Source organism: Humulus lupulus, chromosome 8, assembly GCF_963169125.1.
Source record: "Humulus lupulus chromosome 8, drHumLupu1.1, whole genome shotgun sequence".
Taxonomy (NCBI): domain Eukaryota; kingdom Viridiplantae; phylum Streptophyta; class Magnoliopsida; order Rosales; family Cannabaceae; genus Humulus; species Humulus lupulus.
Genome location: NC_084800.1, coordinates 14,767,507 through 14,786,517, shown reverse-complemented (window position 1 = coordinate 14,786,517; position 19,011 = coordinate 14,767,507). Strand labels below are relative to the sequence as shown.

At 34.4% G+C, this 19,011-nt stretch overlaps 4 protein-coding genes across 5 annotated transcripts; 3 read left to right on the top strand and 1 right to left on the bottom strand.

Moving 5' to 3' along the window:
- Positions 1-599: 599 nt before the first annotated feature.
- On the top strand, positions 600-3,168 carry LOC133794717 (protein C2-DOMAIN ABA-RELATED 11). 2 transcript variants are annotated; one of them, XM_062232094.1, is made up of 4 exons: positions 600-757; positions 1,409-1,522; positions 1,824-1,919; positions 2,721-3,168. In XM_062232094.1, exons 2-4 carry the CDS (start codon positions 1,412-1,414, stop codon positions 3,036-3,038), a joined length of 525 nt encoding a protein of 174 aa, XP_062088078.1. In that variant the 5' UTR covers positions 600-757; positions 1,409-1,411; the 3' UTR covers positions 3,039-3,168. The 2 variants fall into 2 exon arrangements, with proteins under 2 accessions (XP_062088078.1, XP_062088079.1); XM_062232095.1 differs by lacking the exon at positions 600-757 and adding an exon at positions 809-923.
- A 280-nt stretch (positions 3,169-3,448) lies between these two features.
- Positions 3,449-5,567, top strand: LOC133794718 (DNA oxidative demethylase ALKBH2). Its single transcript, XM_062232096.1, has 4 exons — positions 3,449-4,213; positions 4,434-4,550; positions 4,653-4,842; positions 5,010-5,567. The coding sequence occupies exons 1-4, from the start codon at positions 3,995-3,997 to the stop codon at positions 5,204-5,206; spliced, it is 723 nt and encodes a 240-aa protein (XP_062088080.1). The 5' UTR covers positions 3,449-3,994; the 3' UTR covers positions 5,207-5,567.
- Positions 5,568-8,803: 3,236 nt separating this feature from the next.
- Positions 8,804-13,033, top strand: LOC133794715 (acetyl-CoA acetyltransferase 2). The gene is made up of 14 exons (XM_062232092.1): positions 8,804-9,028; positions 9,112-9,210; positions 9,299-9,472; positions 9,586-9,691; positions 10,070-10,208; positions 10,514-10,591; positions 10,680-10,745; positions 11,185-11,270; positions 11,562-11,661; positions 11,737-11,847; positions 11,938-11,979; positions 12,191-12,277; positions 12,581-12,666; positions 12,851-13,033. The coding sequence occupies exons 1-14, from the start codon at positions 8,977-8,979 to the stop codon at positions 12,882-12,884; spliced, it is 1,260 nt and encodes a 419-aa protein (XP_062088076.1). The 5' UTR covers positions 8,804-8,976; the 3' UTR covers positions 12,885-13,033.
- A 214-nt stretch (positions 13,034-13,247) lies between these two features.
- LOC133794716 (cellulose synthase-like protein E6) lies at positions 13,248-18,234 on the bottom strand. The gene is made up of 9 exons (XM_062232093.1): positions 17,660-18,234; positions 17,235-17,565; positions 15,910-16,050; positions 15,418-15,549; positions 15,103-15,315; positions 14,808-15,012; positions 14,587-14,609; positions 14,060-14,407; positions 13,248-13,905 (listed from the first exon to the last, which is right to left on the bottom strand). Exons 1-9 carry the CDS (start codon positions 17,971-17,973, stop codon positions 13,360-13,362), a joined length of 2,253 nt encoding a protein of 750 aa, XP_062088077.1. The 5' UTR covers positions 17,974-18,234; the 3' UTR covers positions 13,248-13,359.
- Between the last annotated feature and the right edge of the window lie 777 nt (positions 18,235-19,011).

The following is a 19,011-nucleotide window of genomic DNA, read 5'->3' as shown; positions in this document are numbered from 1 at the left end:
CAATTAAACTTCTTGATCCGAAATGGAAATGTGAACAAGTTGTAATGGTACTCTACCTATCTTTTTCACCCTTAACTAAGACGAGCTTTGTCCACCGACCATACTTATTAATTTTTTTTTTGGTAAGGAGCTACTTCATCAATGAAATGAAATGATGCTCGTGCTAATTATTACTATATTTTTTTTCTTCTTTTTGGTCTTTTTACCTTTTTAAATATGTCAGTTTCAAGGCCTATTCAGATGCTTCTACCCCCACCAGACTACAATTATTTTTCCCCTTTCCACTTTTTTTGAACAATTTCACCTTCCACTTTTACAACCTGTCTTCTGTTATAATTTTATTTTTTATTTTTTCATATATCAAAATAATTTTGTTTTCCTTAAAATAATAATTACAATAATGTCCAGACAAGGAAAGTTAAGAGTGGACCGCACTGGTTTGGTTTGAAACAAGTAAATGAACTGGTCTAGTCAAAGCTATGATAAAATATCCTCATCACCGGCAAGTGCCGGTTACGTACATATTTTTTTTTTGCTTATGTTTGAACATTACAAAAGAAACAAAACTAATGAAATCCTCACGATCAACCCGTTGTTGCCGGTAGCCAAGCCACTGAAATCCAAAAATCTGGTTTCGCTCACTCTATTGCAGCGAACCATATATCAACACCTTCTTTTGTTTTGGCTGAGAACTATATTACAAACTTGCGAGATCATATATCAAATTCAAAACTATCAACGAACTTTTTTTTTGCTTGTAAGTTTCTATCTTCTACTTGTATATTTCTCTTCTTTTCTCTTCAAAAATATATTTTTTTCGTTTGTTTGTTGTATCAGTTAACAAAGGGGAAAAAAATTAATACTGGGGGTAGTTCTGCTAAATCTGTTGCCTTTTATCGTTACTTTGATATTATTTATGGAAGGTATGGTTTAGATCTTATGTGGATTAATAATCCAATATGTTGTAGCTTTTGAGTTGTGATAAAAGCTGCTTCCTTTTGATTTATTGCAAAGTTGGGACTACTTTCTTTTCTGATTTTCATGGCAAATCATCAAGCTTTGCTCTAATTTAAGCTGTTCCTGCATAATCAGGAGCCTGTTTTTGTAAATTAAGTTCCTCTTTTTCTGTGATTCGCACTCATTAAGGTTTCTTCATTCTCCTTTATACATGTGTACTTATATATATGAGAGATGTATCACAATATAAATATACCCGAATGTATTTGATATATCTCTCGGTTGGTAATGATATGATTCTTTGAAAAAATAGGCTTTCCTAAATTTACAAGTTAATGTGGCATTGGTTTACAAACCGACACTGTTCTTAACGGCCCTTTTTCTTTTTACATAATCCGGTTGAATCTTTGGTTAAGTTAGAAGTCTTTTTTTTTTTTTGGAAATTAATCAGATTATGGAGGAGCAATTGGGGCTACTAAAAGTTGTTGTTGTGCAAGGGAAAAGACTGGTCATCCGGGATTTCAAGAGTAGTGATCCTTACGTTGTAGTCAAATTAGGCAATCAGGTGAGCTACAATCTTCGTTTGATTCGTTCCCAACCTGGTACACTTTGTCAGTCCTATGATGTTGATATTTCTCGCCAATCTTGGCTGAACTCCACTGATTCTTGATTCTTTTGGGAGATGACAGCACAAGGGGCCTACATTTTTTATCCTTCTGCCCTCAACCTGGCTTTAGATTTTTTTTTTTAAATTTTATTATTATTTATTTATTTGAGTACCTAAAATGGTATTTTTTATTCATAGTTGGTGTCTAAAAATACTTGGGACCTTGGTCTTCCTTTGTTAATCTTTATTTCTGCAACAGACAGCAAAAACAAAGGTCATAAATAGTTGCCTTAATCCAGTCTGGAATGAAGAACTGACTTTCTCCCTCAAAGAACCTAATGGAGTTTTGAATTTGGTAAGTTCCCAAGATTTTGAATTTGTAGCTATCCAAATCTGCCACATAGTTTCAATTTCAAGATATAATTTAGTTTGGCACTCATCTCTGCTATGGTAAATCCTGAAGTTGTATTTTGTTTAGCCATTCTGAAGTTGCATATTGTTCAAGTCTTTACATAACTATGTTTTAGATGGACGTCAATTGTGTACAAACTTATTTTTTATGCGTTTATTAGTCTGAACTTGAAGTATTACAACTTTCTAATTGATAGCACAGCTCCAAAACCTTTATTTATTATCCCTATATTCTTTTCTCTCTGAATATGGGAGCTTCAGCTCTAACTTGTGAGTTTATGTAGCAAATGTTTCACCTTTTCCTTCCTCAAGCCAATTATTGGCTTTTGGCCTTTATCAATAGTTTCAGTTTGCATCTATTTTGTAAATCTTCTTCTCATGTATTCCTTTGAAGACATAATTAAGACTAGTATGTTATAAATTAGGATTACTGAGATTGGCAAAGCTCAGCTTAGTGAGCATGGGATTAGTGACCATAAGTCTCATTACCATTCTGTTGTAACCACTGCCACGTGAAGTTAGTTATCTCTAACTTTCTTGTAACAGAATTGGTTGTAACGGCCTAGTGTGCTGTGTTCTTCTACAGCTGTTGCTTTGTAATCTTATTCAGCTATATATATGTATATATATAGGCTTGGCCAGACTCATCAAGTAGTCTGGAGCTTCTCATATTCATCTGTAGCACAGTTTCATTTTCTCTGTTTGCATTCCGTTATCATATGACCAAAGTGCTTTATCCCCTTAGGAAGTGTTTGATAAAGACCTCTTGAAGACAGATGACAAAATGGGACATGCACAACTCAACCTTCAACCACTTGTCTCTGCTGCTAGACTCAGGCAGATTCTGCAGAACTTCAATGGCGAGACGGTGTTAAGGAAGGTTGTCCCAGATAGTGACAACTGTTTGGTCAGAGAAAGCTCCATCACTTGTGTCAATGGTGAGGTGGTGCAGGGTGTTTGGTTAAGGCTGTGCGATGTTGAATCTGGGGAGATCGAATTGAAGATCAAACTAGCTGATCATCCTCCTGTTGGTCATGCTACCCCAAGAAAGAGTGGAAACTAAGGTTGGAGTAGTTGTAGAATGTAGACTTGTTTCTAACAATTGAAGATTAAAAAAGAGTGGAAATATTGTAGTTTAGTTACCCTTGGATAAAACCCTATTTGATAATAGAAGGAGATTTAAATTTTGCTTAGCATTGGTTAAGTTTGAATATGAGATTGCTTAGTGGGGTGCCAAGATTGTTTGTGCTTGTGAGCCTGGTGAGTCCTATCCTGTGTATGTACACATGTTCCTTTTGAAAATGAGTTTTAATAAAAAAGCTTTATGTTTTTAAACTCTTTACAAAGTACTTTTTCTTGAGTACAATCTACCAAGCCCGACAACACTCAAACCTGTACTCAGTTGATTTCGCAGATAACTTTTAAACATAATGTTTTTAGTATAAACTAATAATGCAAAACGTTTAATTTTTATAAATTACCTTTATTAGTATGAAGTCACAAAGACTACTGATGTTCTAGCCATACCATTTGTGGTCTCCATTGTTAGATTCAAAAGCAATAAACTATAGTTTTTAGTGGTTTTTTTTTTCTTCATGAATGTTCTGGCGTGATTTATTATTTGTAATTGGCAGCAATGTTTGGAGATCTTTTGTTCCATTGTTTGTTATAAATCCAATTGAGTAGCATGCATGGGGTGATATTCTTGTCAATTAATAATGATAACTTTGATAAAACTCTTGTAGAAAATATTACCTAGAAATTTGGGCTCAATAGTATTTTTGAAGTTGAGTTTCAAACCAATTTTTAATGTAAAATTTCCGAAACTGCCCCTAATGAAGATTTGTAAAACGACTGACAAATATAAAATTAAAAATGGTATTAACAACAATAAAGTCCAATCGGGCTGAATCGAAGAGCCCAGATGATATGGGGTATTGGCCCAATAACAGCCAGAGACAATACGGCTGCTTGGCGCGTAAATTGGAAGTGGCAGTTGAAGAGTGGTGAAGGACGACGATGAGTTTGAAATTGAAGCCAGAAGAATTCTGTGAAAAAAACCCTAACCAAAATGAAACCCCAAAGACACAGACACTGGACCTCGGCGACGAAAGCCAAGTGCTATACATACCCAGGTTCTTGAGCTTCGATCAGGCATGGAGCTTTTTCGATTATCTCAACAATGAAATCCCTTGGACCCGACCCACCATTCGTGTTTTCGGAAGATCATGCCTCCAGGTCTCTCTTTCTCTCTCTCTCTGAATATGTATGTACAGACTCCACATTGAATTGCTTCAATTTCATTTTTTTGTACTAAAGAGGTAACTCAATCTTGAAAAGTATGCAATTGGGTTATTAATTTTGTAAGAAACTATTTATGGTAGGTTGGAATATATGTGTTTGGCTTTTAGGATTGGCTTTGTGAATTCTAACTGTACTTGCGTACATTTGCGTGTAGCCTAGAGATACTTGCTATGTTGCAAATCCTGGATTGCCAGATTTGATTTACAGTGGATATCAGCCACATGCTTATAGTTGGGATGATTTTCCTCCCTTAAAGGACATTTTGGACGCAGTAAGTCAGAACGCTTCTTTTTCTTGTCTTAGCTCCAGATTGCATGTTTGTTATTTTATCATGTTGGGTTCTTGATATTATCTCAATTATGCGTCTATGAAGGTTCATAAAGCGATTCCTGGGAGTAGTTTCAACAGCTTGCTTCTAAACAAGTACAAAGATGGTAATGACTATGTAGCTTGGCATTCTGATAATGAGAAGCTATATGGATCGATTCCTGATATAGCTTCAGTGTCCTTTGGATGTGACCGTGAATTCTTGTTGAAGAAGAAGCCTGGAAACAAGTCCAAAGGTATAGTTAAACCGCGCTCTCATCTCTTGATTCTTTGATCTTTTTGTCCTTCTGCTGAGAAAGAAGTTTAAACACCTGACATTTCATTACTTAGTAAAGTAGCTAATTGAAGTGGAGTTGAATTAAGCTGTTTTATGCTTCTAAGTTTGTTTTGCTGTGATTTTCAGAAAGAAGAAATGAAGAAGGGCCAGCAAGCAAACGATTAAAGAAAAGTAATCAAGTTGATCAACATTCTTTCACACTCAAGCACGGATCACTTCTATTGATGAGAGGTTACACTCAAAGAGATTGGCTCCACTCGGTGCCTAAGCGTGCAAAAGCTGATGCAACTCGCATTAATCTTACATTTAGGCATGTTGTCTGATGGGGTTTTGGAATCAAGGGATAATCTCACTTCATCTGCTGTGCTCGTTTTGTGTATTTTGTCTTTTGGAGCATGGCTGCTAAGGTATAAAACCCCTTTGTTTTGTGTAACACTTAGTGTCCTCTGTATGTTATTTATCTTTATAATTAAAACTACAATTAATCTGTCTGATTAAGCGACGTAACTGACCATATTTCTGTAGCTGTTGTGGTTGTTGTTGTCTGCTTTGCTATTCTCACCTAGTTATTGGACTTCCTACTTTACTGTGATAAATAGGCGTTTTACGTTTTACATCTGAAAAATGTCGAGACAATTGAGCTATACAAATTAAAAGATCTTCTTAGGTCCCAACATCACATTAGATTTATGTGTGTGAATTTAAAATTAAGTTGTTTTTATCATAATTTAATAAGTAGAGTATGACATTATAAAATTTTTTAGTATGACATTATAATCTAAACATAAGTGTGTCCTCTCACGTGGTGTTAGAAAAACTGGTTGAGGTAAAATCCTTTCCTTGCCCCCCAAATCCATCCCCACCAATTCTCACCCGAAAATATTGCCATTTGCGTTGATAATTAATATTCAGCACCACTTGTGTATAATAAACAATTGAAGACGAGCGATTACTTTTCGATTAATGAACGCGACGCGTCGGGCTAGTTGGGAAGAAAACATACCAATAATTACACTAAAATATAAGAAATAAAATTAATAATAAAAAAAAGAAATAAAAACAAGAAACATTTCTTCATTTTTCTATCATAAATAAAATTTTAGATTTTGAAAGAGCTTATAAAAAGTGCTAGTGTTAAATTTGTAATGCATTATTAAAATATACTTTATTTTACAAAAAAAAATTGTTATAATAGTATGTTAGAATTGTACTAAATTTGACATACAATATATCATGATGTATGTTTTACGTTACTATAAATGCTACATTTTTTATTTTACTTTTAGTATTTTTAATAATCATCATTAAAATAAATGCTACACTTTTTATTTTACTTTTAATATTTTTAATAATCATCATTAAATACTAGATTTTTTAATTTATTATTATCTTTAAGAAATATAAAAAAAAAAATTACTGTTTGAATATTAAGATTGATTTTTGCATTAGGCTTTTACAATTATACTACAAATTAATTTTTTGTGCCATATATAACAAGATATTATGGTCTTACCTGTCTAACTTGATTTTAACCACTCCGCCCCAACTTTAGCACATATTAATGAGGACGATATAAACTGATAGTGTTAAACCCATTTTAGGGCATAAACTACTGCGTAAAAAGGAGAAGACTTTATAAAGTTTCTTTTTGCACGTTAGCGTTGCCCATTGAAAAAAAAAAAGAAGAAAAAAAAAAAAAAGTGGGTAAATTTTATAAAGGAGGATTCCGGCGTCCCTCACAGGACTTTATGTGGGCCCTAGAAATTTGCCAAGTGTCAAAGTTACATTGGTATAAAAATGTTGACTTTTGAGTATTATGACTTGGTATAACCGGTTGTATAACCAGTTGTGATTTTTTTAGTTGGCATTGTTTTAGTAAGTGGGGGGTAGAAGGGTAATTTTAGGTCCAATAAATAGTACAGTTGAGGGTTTTATAGTAAATATAGGTAAGAGTTGTGACTTATTTACGATTGTGGACACGTAACTATTTGACTGCTATTAACTAACTATTATAATTGATTTAGACAAATGTATAATAAAATAACGTAACAAAAACTGAAGTTGTTATATATTTTTTTTATGTTGTATAAGAAATGAATATAATGTGGTGGCAAATTTTTAATATAAATAATTTTTTTTAAATGTATTAATTATTGAATGACACACCACATTACCATTTAGTAGTTAATTTTTGCATGCGCTTTTTATTTTGGATGAATATTGGGCATATTGGTATATGTATTGGCCAAGACAACCCACCGGTCGACATAGGCAAGCACCTCTCATCGGCATAGGCAAAGCACACCTCTAGCACATCTTTGGTCAGTATAGGCAAAGCACTCTTCTAGCACACCTCTACTCTACCATGACACATCTTTGATCTGTAAATGACACATCTCTGGTCTAGCATGACATATCTCTGGTGTAGCGAAACACTTTATTGGTCGGGCAAAACAAATGACTGCTTGGTCAAAATACTCTACTGGTCGGTCAAAATACTCCACTGGTCGGCCATAACATTTTACTGGTCAGTCAAAAATCTTCACCGGTGGGACAAAAATTACGCATTACAGTAACACTGTTGGATTTACTGCGTCGTTACACACATCGTTAAAGTCTGATGTGTTTACATTTTCAGAGAACGAAAGAACTACGGTACATATGAAAATCATAAACACACACGATCGATGACAGAAACTGGAAAATAATGGTGTTTTGATTCTCTCGATTTAGTTGAGTATATTATGCAATAGGTTATCACAATTATAGGGGGTTCACTCTCTCCCATTGATTATTTTCGAAAACGAAATTCATCAATTTCATGATCTTTAGTATACATATTACGAAATTAGTGGCTGATTTTGAAATTAATGAAAAATAATGTAAATCTTTAATTTGTTTTACGCATATATGGAAAAATAAAAGTTTCTATGCCTAAACCTTTTTTTTAGTTGCAGTAAATAGGAAATTTTTATATGAATATATAACAACACTCATATTTACGATAATTAACCGATTAGCACAATTTTCTGTTATACATTTAAAGATGTGGGGTAATTTGCCATAAAAAAAATTCAATTGTCACCACCCTTTTAATATATGCTTTATTGGTTTTCCTATGAGCAAAAATTTTCCTTGTTATGCGTAATTTTCCTTAAATTTTCTTATTTGTGGTGTATTAGAAATGGAAGACGCAAATCTAAATTCACATGAATTGGATAATTTGTTTTATTACGATTTAGAAGCCCGAAATGGTTTTTCAAACGTGGGACCCGAACCTATTGTAATGGACCCGATACAAAAAAGTAATTGAGTGGGAATATACCAAGGCATTTGCACTATATATTTTTTTTAAATTCAGAAAAAAGTATGAGGACAAATTTAGCAAATCATTGTCAGGGTACACTGTAATGTAAATATATTTTAGAATATAATAACCAAACCAAAGAAAAGATGGAGATGAACAGTTGTCATTTATAGGGAAGAAGTTAGGGGTATTTTTGTATTTTACACCACTTAAGCTTCAACTCAAATCCTACCATTCAATCCAATAAATCACCCCATCCAACGACCAAAAATGACCACAGGACTTAGTCCTGTAAAACAAAGTGAGAGACTCCAGAAGCTCCCATTTTATAAAGGGTGTTGTTATTTGTTATGTTAAGGTGTCCAATACCACATGAAGTAACATCTCATAATTAATGAGTGATACTCTCGTAATGACTTGTTAAAGTCAAATAAATGAGATCTTATGTTAAATTGTACCCATAATAGCCCACTCTTAAAATATGGTACAATAAAACCGTACTAAATAACATGTAGAAGTTGTTTTTTTGTTTTTGTTTTGGGTAGTTTCGACTTTCGACAGTGGGAGACGTATTTATTTAGCATTCCAAAGTAGATAAATGAAACCGACGTCATCATTCATTCTTATCTCTCCAATTCCAACATCAAAACTAATTAAACCAAGAACAGTGATCGGCTCACATACTCTACTTTGGCCTCATTTCTCATTCCAATAAACCAAAACTCAAATAATAGAATCAACTACCATCCTTTTCCTCTCTGAATTGAATACTCTTCCACCCCATTCATGGCTCCAGGACCAACTCCATCTTCTTCTTCTTCTTCTATTGAACCACGAGGTATATAGTCAAGCTTTTATTTCTTTTTATTATGATCGTTAATTATGGAAGATCCTTGTTCTTAATATATTATTTGGACATAGATGTTTGCATAGTGGGTGTTGCAAGAACGCCCCTGGGGGGTTTTCTCGGCTCCCTCTCCTCTTTCTCAGCTACTCAGCTTGGCTCTTTTTCCATTCGAGGTAATTCAACATTCCTTTTTTGAAGAGATAAACCCTCACTCAATTTGGATTGGAAAATTATTCATTGAAATGGCCTCTCTCTTTGCAGCTGCTCTTAACAGGGCAAAAGTGGACCCCTCACTCGTGCAAGAGGTCTTCTTTGGCAATGTCCTCAGTGCCAACTTAGGACAAGCTCCAGCTAGGCAAGCTACCCTTGGTGCCGGCATACCCAATTCTGTCATTTGCACCACTATTAACAAAGTTTGTGCATCTGGGATGAAAGGTGATAGTGATAGGCTTGATTATACATTAATTATGTTTTCTAATTTCTATTTGTGCCAAAAATCTGCAGTTGTAGCAGGTGATCACTCTTAATTTTTCATTTACTTTGTTTAGCCGTAATGCTTGCATCACAAAGTATCCAGCTTGGCTCCAATGACATTGTTGTGGCTGGTGGAATGGAGAGTATGTCTAATACTCCTAAGTACCTTCCAGATGTAAGGTCAGACCATTTTGCTTCTGGAACAGGAAAAATTTGAAGCTTAATATTTAACTCTAGTCTAGTTACGAAATGGTTCAATGTGCTCAACTTGGTCATGTATGGCAATTAATTATTAACAACTCAAATGGACCGTACACGAGTCTTGGATCTATTGGAGCTTCACTTGGTTGAAAAGTGTGTTTATATGGTATTAGTGGTTTTTGATTCAACAAACAAGACTTGCTTTAATAAAATTTTTTATTGTACATTTATCTAAAGCCTTTCGTTTACCTTTGTGACGAGATTTTTAAGTTTATTGTATGTGTTTGACAAACTCTTTTGTATCAATTTATTGCAAGAAAATCTCCATAAACCAGTCTGACTCGCATTCTGTTTTAGAAAAGGATCTCGATTAGGACATGAACAAATTATTGATGGAATGCTTAAAGATGGCCTGTGGGATGTCTATAATGATTTTGGAATGGGAGTTTGTGCAGAGATATGTGCTGAACGATATACTATCTCGAGAGAAGAGCAGGTATTGTTCTGCAAAGATCTGTTTGAATGTCAGGTCGAGAGTATAATGATCTCTAGTCTACTCAGTTCTGAAATCAAATGAACTCCTTCAAACTAATATGAATTCTCTTAACTGATTCATTTTTTTGCATATGCTAGTTTAGTAACCATTCCCAAAAACCATGCATCTAAATAGCAGGAAGAGAGATGTACATTGGAAAACAACAAGAAACTATAAAGTTCCAATATTCAGTTTCATTTATGTTTCACCATAACACGTTAGCATGTTTAATTATTTTCATGCTTACGTAGACTTCTTAACTGCAGGATGCTTATGCTATACAAAGCTTTAAGCGAGGAATGGCTGCACAAAACAATGGTTTCTTTGCATGGGAAATAGCCCCAGTATGACTTATTGCTTTATAAAAAGATTAGTTTTATGGTTGAAGTTAATTTACAATATCAATCTTAGTTCACAATTTTGTAACTGTAGGTTGAAGTGCCTGGGGGCCGAGGGAAGCCATCCAAAATTGTTGACAAGGATGAAGGTCTAGAAAAGGTATGCACATCTAATAGAAATATAATTTACTTTAGGAGATTTGTTCTTTTGACAGTAAATTACATAAATTACTGTTGTCATTTTTTTTTTCACAATGCAAATATCAAAATTAGAGTCAGTTCAGAATCCATATTTCTTCTTTAGTTGTGAATGTTTCTTGCTTGCTCATTTGGTTGTTCCATAATTAGAAGTTTCTACCACTGCAATTTGTTGGCTTGATTGCTTCTAGGGTACTAGGATTTTCTGAGGTCCATTTTTAAAAAAAAAATATATGGATGTGGGTTATCTTGATACTAAATGGTATATGCTAAATTTTGTGAACTTGTATAATTATTAATTTTTATGTCATAGTAAGCTTTTCTAGTTAAAAGTAGATTTTAAGTCAGATTTTTCAATACTTGCTTAAGTACTTTTAATTTGTTTTTGTCTCTCTTCATAGTTCGATGCTGCAAAATTAAGAAAGCTAAGACCAAGTTTCAAGCAGAACGGGGGCTCTGTTACTGCTGGCAATGCTTCAATCATAAGGTTCCCACCTCTCTCTTTCCCCCTGCTGCCCATGCTGAAAAAAAATTATTAACTTAGTGTGGTAATGCAATGGGATATATTGTTTCCTGTGCCTTCTGTTTAGGGGCTTGTACTATCTAAATACTCATGTACTTGTACATTAAAGCAACTGGTGTCCAACACTTATTGTAGTTTATGCTACAACCAAACTGGTTTATTTTCTATGTGCAGCCTTTTTCTTATTTTTATGTGTGTGACTAGGGTTTCAGATTTTAACTTGCCGTAATATGGTTTGGTTTTTATCATGAATAGTGATGGTGCAGCTGCATTAGTCCTAGTGAGTGGAGAGAAGGCACTTCAACTTGGATTGCAAGTAATTGCAAAGATTAAGGGCTATGCTGATGCAGCTCAGGTACTCCAATGTATTGGCTTCCTAGTTCTATTTTACTGTTGTTGAAACATAGCTTAAAGAAGATTATCTTTGCAGGCACCTGAATTCTTTACAACTGCCCCAGCCCTTGTGATACCAAAAGCTATTTCAAATGCTGGTTTAGATGATTCTCAGATTGATTACTATGAAATAAATGAAGCGTTTTCTGTAAGATTTTAGTACTTGTAATCCCTATACCGTTCTTGATTTAGTAAGCATTTTTTTTCTTTCATTTATATTTGTCCTTCTTCTCTCCAGGTTGTAGCTCTAGCCAATCAAAAGCTGCTTGGTCTTAATCCTGTGAGTTTGGAGAAAACTAGATAATTTCTTTCAAGTTGATGTACTCTTAAGTCTTAAGTCTGAAATGTATGCTATTTTAATAGTGACCACTCTTCCATTTTCTGCAATTTGTATAGTCATGCATCTGTCCACAATGCATTTCAGCTTTGCTCCATTTTGCTCACTATCCTTATCTACATTTTTTTACTCTTCCAATTTCCGAATATCTCAGGAAAGCCTTAACGTACATGGTGGGGCTGTATCATTGGGACACCCATTAGGATGCAGTGGAGCTCGTATCTTGGTCACATTGTTAGGGGTATTCTATAAGCTTCCCCTCTCTTGCACTGCATTCCTAGTTTGACATTCTAATATCATTTATATAGTTCTCTGGTTTTGTTTACATGTTTTCTTAATGATCTAAAATCATAGTTCGTGGTCATATCTAAGCTTTTGCTTTCTACATATACTCGTGTGAAGTGATCTCGTGATTATCATTTATTTTTTTAAATTTCTGTTGAGAGTTTAGCATTTTTCTGTGGAATAAAAGCGACATTGGTAACTATGCTCTCTCTGATATATTTTACTTGGAATTTCTGAAATAAGAATAATGTTGTTGCAGGTATTGAGACATAAAAATGGAAAGTACGGGGTTGGTGCCATATGCAATGGTGGCGGGGGAGCTTCTTCACTTGTTCTTGAGCTCATGTAAGACCTGTAATTGTTTTTGAGCTTATCTTGATTGAATTCTCCTGCTCGGATTTTTATTTTCTTCTTGTCATCTCGATTTGTTTTCAGTGTTTGAGAACTGAAAGCTAATTTTAATCTTTGCTCCCTTTGAATTTTCGGAAGCTTAATAGTAATTTACAAATATTTTATTTTCATCTTGCAGGTCGGTGTCAAGGATAGGACTTTCATCCTTATGATCTTGAATTTATTGTTTACCATCATCCTAACTAGTATTATGCTTTTCCACCTCTTTATAATTTAAACTTTGTTACTGGAAAAAAAAGTAGCAATGATAATTCTGTAATGGATCCATTAAGAAAAAAACAATGTTCTCTGTTCCAACTTACCATGCCTTCAGTGCTCATGTCTTGCATTCTTTGTTCTTTCTAACCCTTCCCTTTCCTCCTCGTGCTTTTGTCTACTGGAGGAGTAAGTTTCTCCTAGGTTTAAACATGTAGTATGTGAGCGATAGAATCATCCATGAAAAGAAGCAGCTTGATGAAAAGTTTATTTTGCTTATTTATTCTGATGCATATAATGAGATAAGTCCAAAGAAGACATCATACAAAGGTTCATCTTATTCAATTTCAATACAAAGAGCAGAGTACTTCAAGCCGGCTTGACCAAGTACTCCTCTTAAATTAAAATTTTAAGTTATCTTTGCCAAAGATTCTAATAAAGAACGATAGAGCATGCCACTAGAGTGAGCATAACTGATTGGTAAATCACGGAGTTGGGCAGTCTGCCCTTATCCTTTCTTAAAAAGATAGCCTGGTAAATTGGCAGGTTGATGAAAACCAACAGACCACAAAGAACAGCCTGCAGTGCAAATGGGTTAAGGCCCAAACTTTGCTCAGTGAAGACCAACCTCGTCAATCCCCAGATGAAACCTGTGGCATTGAGCAATGCAAGTGTCGTCAAGATGGTAAACATTGGTGAAGTAATACCGAACTCTATTAGCTCTTGCTTGTATCTCGCAGAAACATCGTCATCAACCACCTTTGCAGTTATGATGAAGGCTGCATCAGTGTATCCCAATAGCCTTAGCATGTGGTCCAAGACGGTGAAGAAATAGGAAGTTGTTCTGTTAAACAGCCACATTCTTTGATTGTTCAACCATTCCTGGTATGTCCCTCCACACATCAAAAGTTCTCGAAGGCTGTACACCCGGTTGACGACGAAGACATAGAGAAATGGTGCAACCCATATATTGGACATCTGCCATAACAAGGTACTATTCAATTTGATGCAGTATTCTACTTGTTAGCAATTCAACTAGTCATAAGATAACATTTTACTGAGTTGAAAAAGTCCCAAGTTTGGAATGCATGAGAGTACCCTTATTTAGATTCCCAAAAGGTTAATTTGTTACCTGAGGAAATAATGAGATTCCTTTGAGCAGACAAAGTGTTGGCACAGTGACATAGTAGAGTGAAGCGAAGCAGTTTAGGGACCATAGCAAGTAGACTAAGTATGAAAGTCGTAGTCTTAGGGGAATCTTTTTGTAGCCGTACGTCAAGGGACAGTACTTTGAGAGAAAGATTTGAAGACATCCTTCAGCCCATCTCTTGTGCTGCACAAGTGTTTGGAGCAGTGTTGTAGGAGCAGCTCCTAGAAAGCCCTTTCTTTCTGGACTATAATAAACTGATCTCCATCCTCTATACTGTATCACAAGTCCTGTTAAAATGTCTTCCACCAAACACCCATACAGCACACCCATCTGCATATCAGTATATGTGCACAAATATTAATAGTAGTATAGAAATAGAATTACCGCTCATCTTAATATTGCCTCCGATTTTTTCAACTAATCAGAAATTGTTAAAGAAAAACTTGTATTTCATTTGAAAGTTAAACATCTCTTATTCAAGGGAGAGAAGAGGAGAATATAAGTGCAACCTTTTTTCCCCACAGTGTGTTTTCTTTGTTTTACGTCAAGCAATACGTGGAGTAACTCCCGATATAGCAGTAAAAGCAAGACGTGTAGGCGGATCGACTCATCAGGTTCCCATTGAAATAGGATCCACACAAGGAAAAGCACTTGGTCTTTTGTTGAATCTTTTTCATGGCTCGATAGATAATTTGATAAGCTAATGATTTTTTTCCGTGTTTCAGAATACGGTCGTAGGTACAGCTCGCAAGAACTTTGCTTGCTTTTTCGAGAGCTTCTGCACTACTCCCCTCATCTTTATTCTTTCTTTTCCAGTCTAGTATTTCTTTACTCGCCTCATTGAATTTCTTACCAGTAAGAGATTCCCTTCTGTGAAAGCACCCAGTACCAATATAGCAAGGCCCGCCATTAGTGTCAAATCCTCGAAGCTCAACCTTGGGATTACCATGCACGTCTTATCAAATCAAGAGTACCTCAAACCAAAAAAGAAAGGGTGCCTACTAATATAGAAGTACAGGGCTAACCTCCATTATAACTCTCAAGGAGCTACTGTAAATATCATTCTCGGTGAGGTTCTCAAATGCCTGCGGAAATTGAACAAAGGCAAGCTCCTGGCCTTTCTTTTCATCCAAAAAGAAGCACATTGCATCTCTCACTGATTCCGAATTGTTCGAATACATGTCGCAGTCCACGTTGAGAATTATCGGAGCATTGCTGATTTGCGCTGATACTCTTATCTACGAGACAGAAAAATCAGTTTTCAAATAAATTTTCAAAGCTATCCATTACTTTGATAAAATAATTAAGGAACTAATTAATTAGCTAAGTATCATTATAACCAATGAGTTCATGGCTCCTGCTTTGAAGTTATGGTGGTACTTCGGTCTCTTTTCACGTGCCAAATATACCAAAGTTGGCAAAGGATGTTCTTCAATGTCCATTGCCTTGGGGTCTCTTCCATCGATAAGAATCTGTACGATGCATATATGGGAAAAGAATGAACATACGTACATAATATATTAACTTATTATTTAATCTCAGCTGGAAACCCTTACAGGATTAAATGATTAAGATCCTAATTTTCTACTATTAGAATGCTAAATACTCACTAGTAAAAATTATTATATCTAATTATAGGTTTTCTCTTAGTTTTGAAATTTGTATTTAAATAAATATGTGAGTGAATTTAAATAAATAAATATCTCATCATCTATCGAATTTTAAGTGATCATACTTAAATTTTTATTCTATATGAATATTATAAGAATTAATTGGAATGGTAGTAGGATAGTAATTAATTAATCGATAGAGAATATATAAGGACGTAATACTTGAATAATGGTCTGATGATCACGTTTGCTTGAAAGAAAGTCCCACTCACGAAACCCCTTGTGTTCCCTTCGTATCGCTTCTGAAATTTGGCCAACTTTTGTGGCACTTTCAATTCTTGTCTTCATGTCTTCATATAGTCTCTATAAAACGAGGAAAATATACGAGTCTCTATTATATATATAATCTAAATAACAGAAATTATTTTTCAAATAAAAACATGGCTACTCTCTGTTTTATCTTTTGATTTGATTTCTCTTACGATTCTATTTCCTTGTTATAATATATATTTAGTTGAAAGTTCTTTGGAATATTGGGCAATATATAATGACAGGAATATGAATAATATTACAGCCGCCTGTCATTTTCCATTGAGAGAAGACAAAAACGTACATCCTTTTTTGTTTAAATGTCAAGTTTTTTTTTTCTTTGCGAGAACGATTCATTCATTAAAATCAAAGTAAATCGATGGAAACCACAGGAGGAGTCCTCCCTCAGGCTATATTCAACAATGTTTGTAGAAATTCTAATTTAACATTGTCAAAGTTAGAAACAGTGCTTAGGTTGACAAGTTTGTCAAAGTTGGAAAACGGGAAGGGAGCAGTGTTTAACATCGCTCCCACATAATGGCAATAATTTAACATTCCATACAAAAGTTCTGATGTATTATTGAAGAAAATATATGTATACATAAACTTATATTTGAAATCAATGAGTTTTACATAATTTGTCACTTACTTTTAAATAGTTTTATTGGAATTTTTTTTAATAGAAATAAAAGGTTAGTTTTCATGTTTTAATTGAGATAATTTATATTAATTGGAATATCTCCATTTAATTTATCTATTTTACTTAAATAGTATGCAATCAATTATCTGGACCAACATAATTAAGTGTAGCTCAAGTTATTAACATCCAAATATTACTATATATTTGTATGCATGATATTGTCTTATTAACACCATAATAAGATGACCAAGTTAAAGGCACATGGATGATTCTACCTAGATCACTAACCAACCTATTGGGTTAAGATTCACACTTAGTCCAACGTACCCTTTTAAGCTCATTAATGAGAGAACATATTGTTTGTATATAAAGACACTACTACACTACACTAGTTGTACTAGTCCTCAACTTGCTTGGTGCCTACCCTACGTACCCCCACACACACGTGTTTCTAATGTTACGTTGTTGTCGCCAACTGATACATAAACACAACACAGCATAAATATGCAGCAATTTTAAAGGCCATGGAAAATATAAAATGCTAGCAAGAAAACGACCAGGCGAGTTGCCTGTAGGAGAGGAGAGTAACTATATATACCTTGATGGAGGTCCACTGATTATGATGATGATCATCATCATCATCGAGTGGTCGAGAAGCTTTGGTGAAATAAACCTCAGGCGATCTGGGCTCTACTCGGAACTTGTTGCAAAAGGGAAGCCATTCCTTGGAGAATTTAGAGGCCTCTAAGAGAGCATAAAATGTCAAGTCCGAAGCACCATCGTCAGAAAGGTACACACTAAGTTTCTCTGGAGGGTAGTCATAAGCCATCACTGACAACACCGTGTTCACCACCATTAACGGTGGTTCCGCCTTTGGATCCGCAGTGCACACAAATATGTCCACGCCCGGCAAATCCTTCTCCCCATATCTATCATTTAGATCATATATTATTCATGTATGAAGTTGTTGATATATATATATATATATATAGGGAGAGACAGAGAGATACTTAATAAGCTGACCTGAGAGTTAGCCTGTCTTTGAAAGTGTGACGATGTACGGGATTCCATCGAACCACAAGTGTAACAAACCAATAAAGAGTGTACCAAAGCTCAGAGAGAAACAATCCAATCCAAGCCCATAATCTGATTCTAATGATGAGTACTGCACCCTCTTCTTTGGTTGGCAATGGCATATACCTTAATCTGTACACAAAAATCAAGCATATCCCCACTAACATTGTTCCTACGAACAATCTAAATTGGGTACGGCTCTTGGCCGACTTTGTTTCGAAAAGAGGAAGATAATCATGAACATCACCATGATTTTTTTCCATATTCTCCTATATATCATTTCAAACTCTTAAGAGGTATATTTTATAGGGGCTAAATTTTGTCTTCTTATGAAATGTATTATATTCACCCTAGACAAGGCAGAATACAATTCCAAGGTGGCCAAAATGTCAAAAAAAAAAAAGGAGGCAAAGACATAATTTTCTTACAAAGCTAATGACTATAATGAAAATTAAGTAGCTCCGTTTCTGTCCACAATCATCCGATTAATAGTTAGATTAATCAAACATGCAATAATCATTGAAAGTTCCGGTGCATCGAATCAAACCTATAGTATATAGTAAGTCTTAGTATAAGTATATAAAATAATACATAAGCATGCGGAAGCAACTGGATATAATATGAGGTAGGGGACTAGTGCAACTAGTCAATATTTAAAGAGTAAAAGAGCAAGACGTAAGTGTAGCAAGCCATAGACCATGTATAGATTTATATGAGAAATTGGTGGAAATAGACACCTATAGGGTCCACTTTACACTTTAACCTATTTTTGAAATTGTTTTAGTTTATTGCCTCTTTTGTCATTAAAAATTATATAAATTATTAGCGGGGGTATTTGAAAAAATATCATTAATTCATTTTACAGTCAATTTGCATGATAGTACTGTTTTTGATTTTTTTTTTTCTTTTCAAAATGACATATCATACCCTTCTAACACCGCTCCACACACTAAAAAGAATTCCAAACATTTTATAAAAATTTCTTTGTCTGAATTTTAGACAGAGACTATATTATAAAAATAATATCAAAAGAATGTTGTTTAACAAAATGATATTTGAATTAGTCTATTTTCACTAATTACTCAATAATTAATTTGCAAAAAATATCAAAACAAAGCCATTATATACAATAATACTATGAAAGTTACTCTTAATTATGTGTTGAGCTTTCTAGGTTAAAAAGAGAAATTAGTTGAGTATTTAATTTGGGCCGTTAATATAAAACCATCTAAACCAAGTAGTGGCTTAATATTTTCAGTAATTCTCCAGACAATTAGTCATTAGGTAATATTTTTTATTTG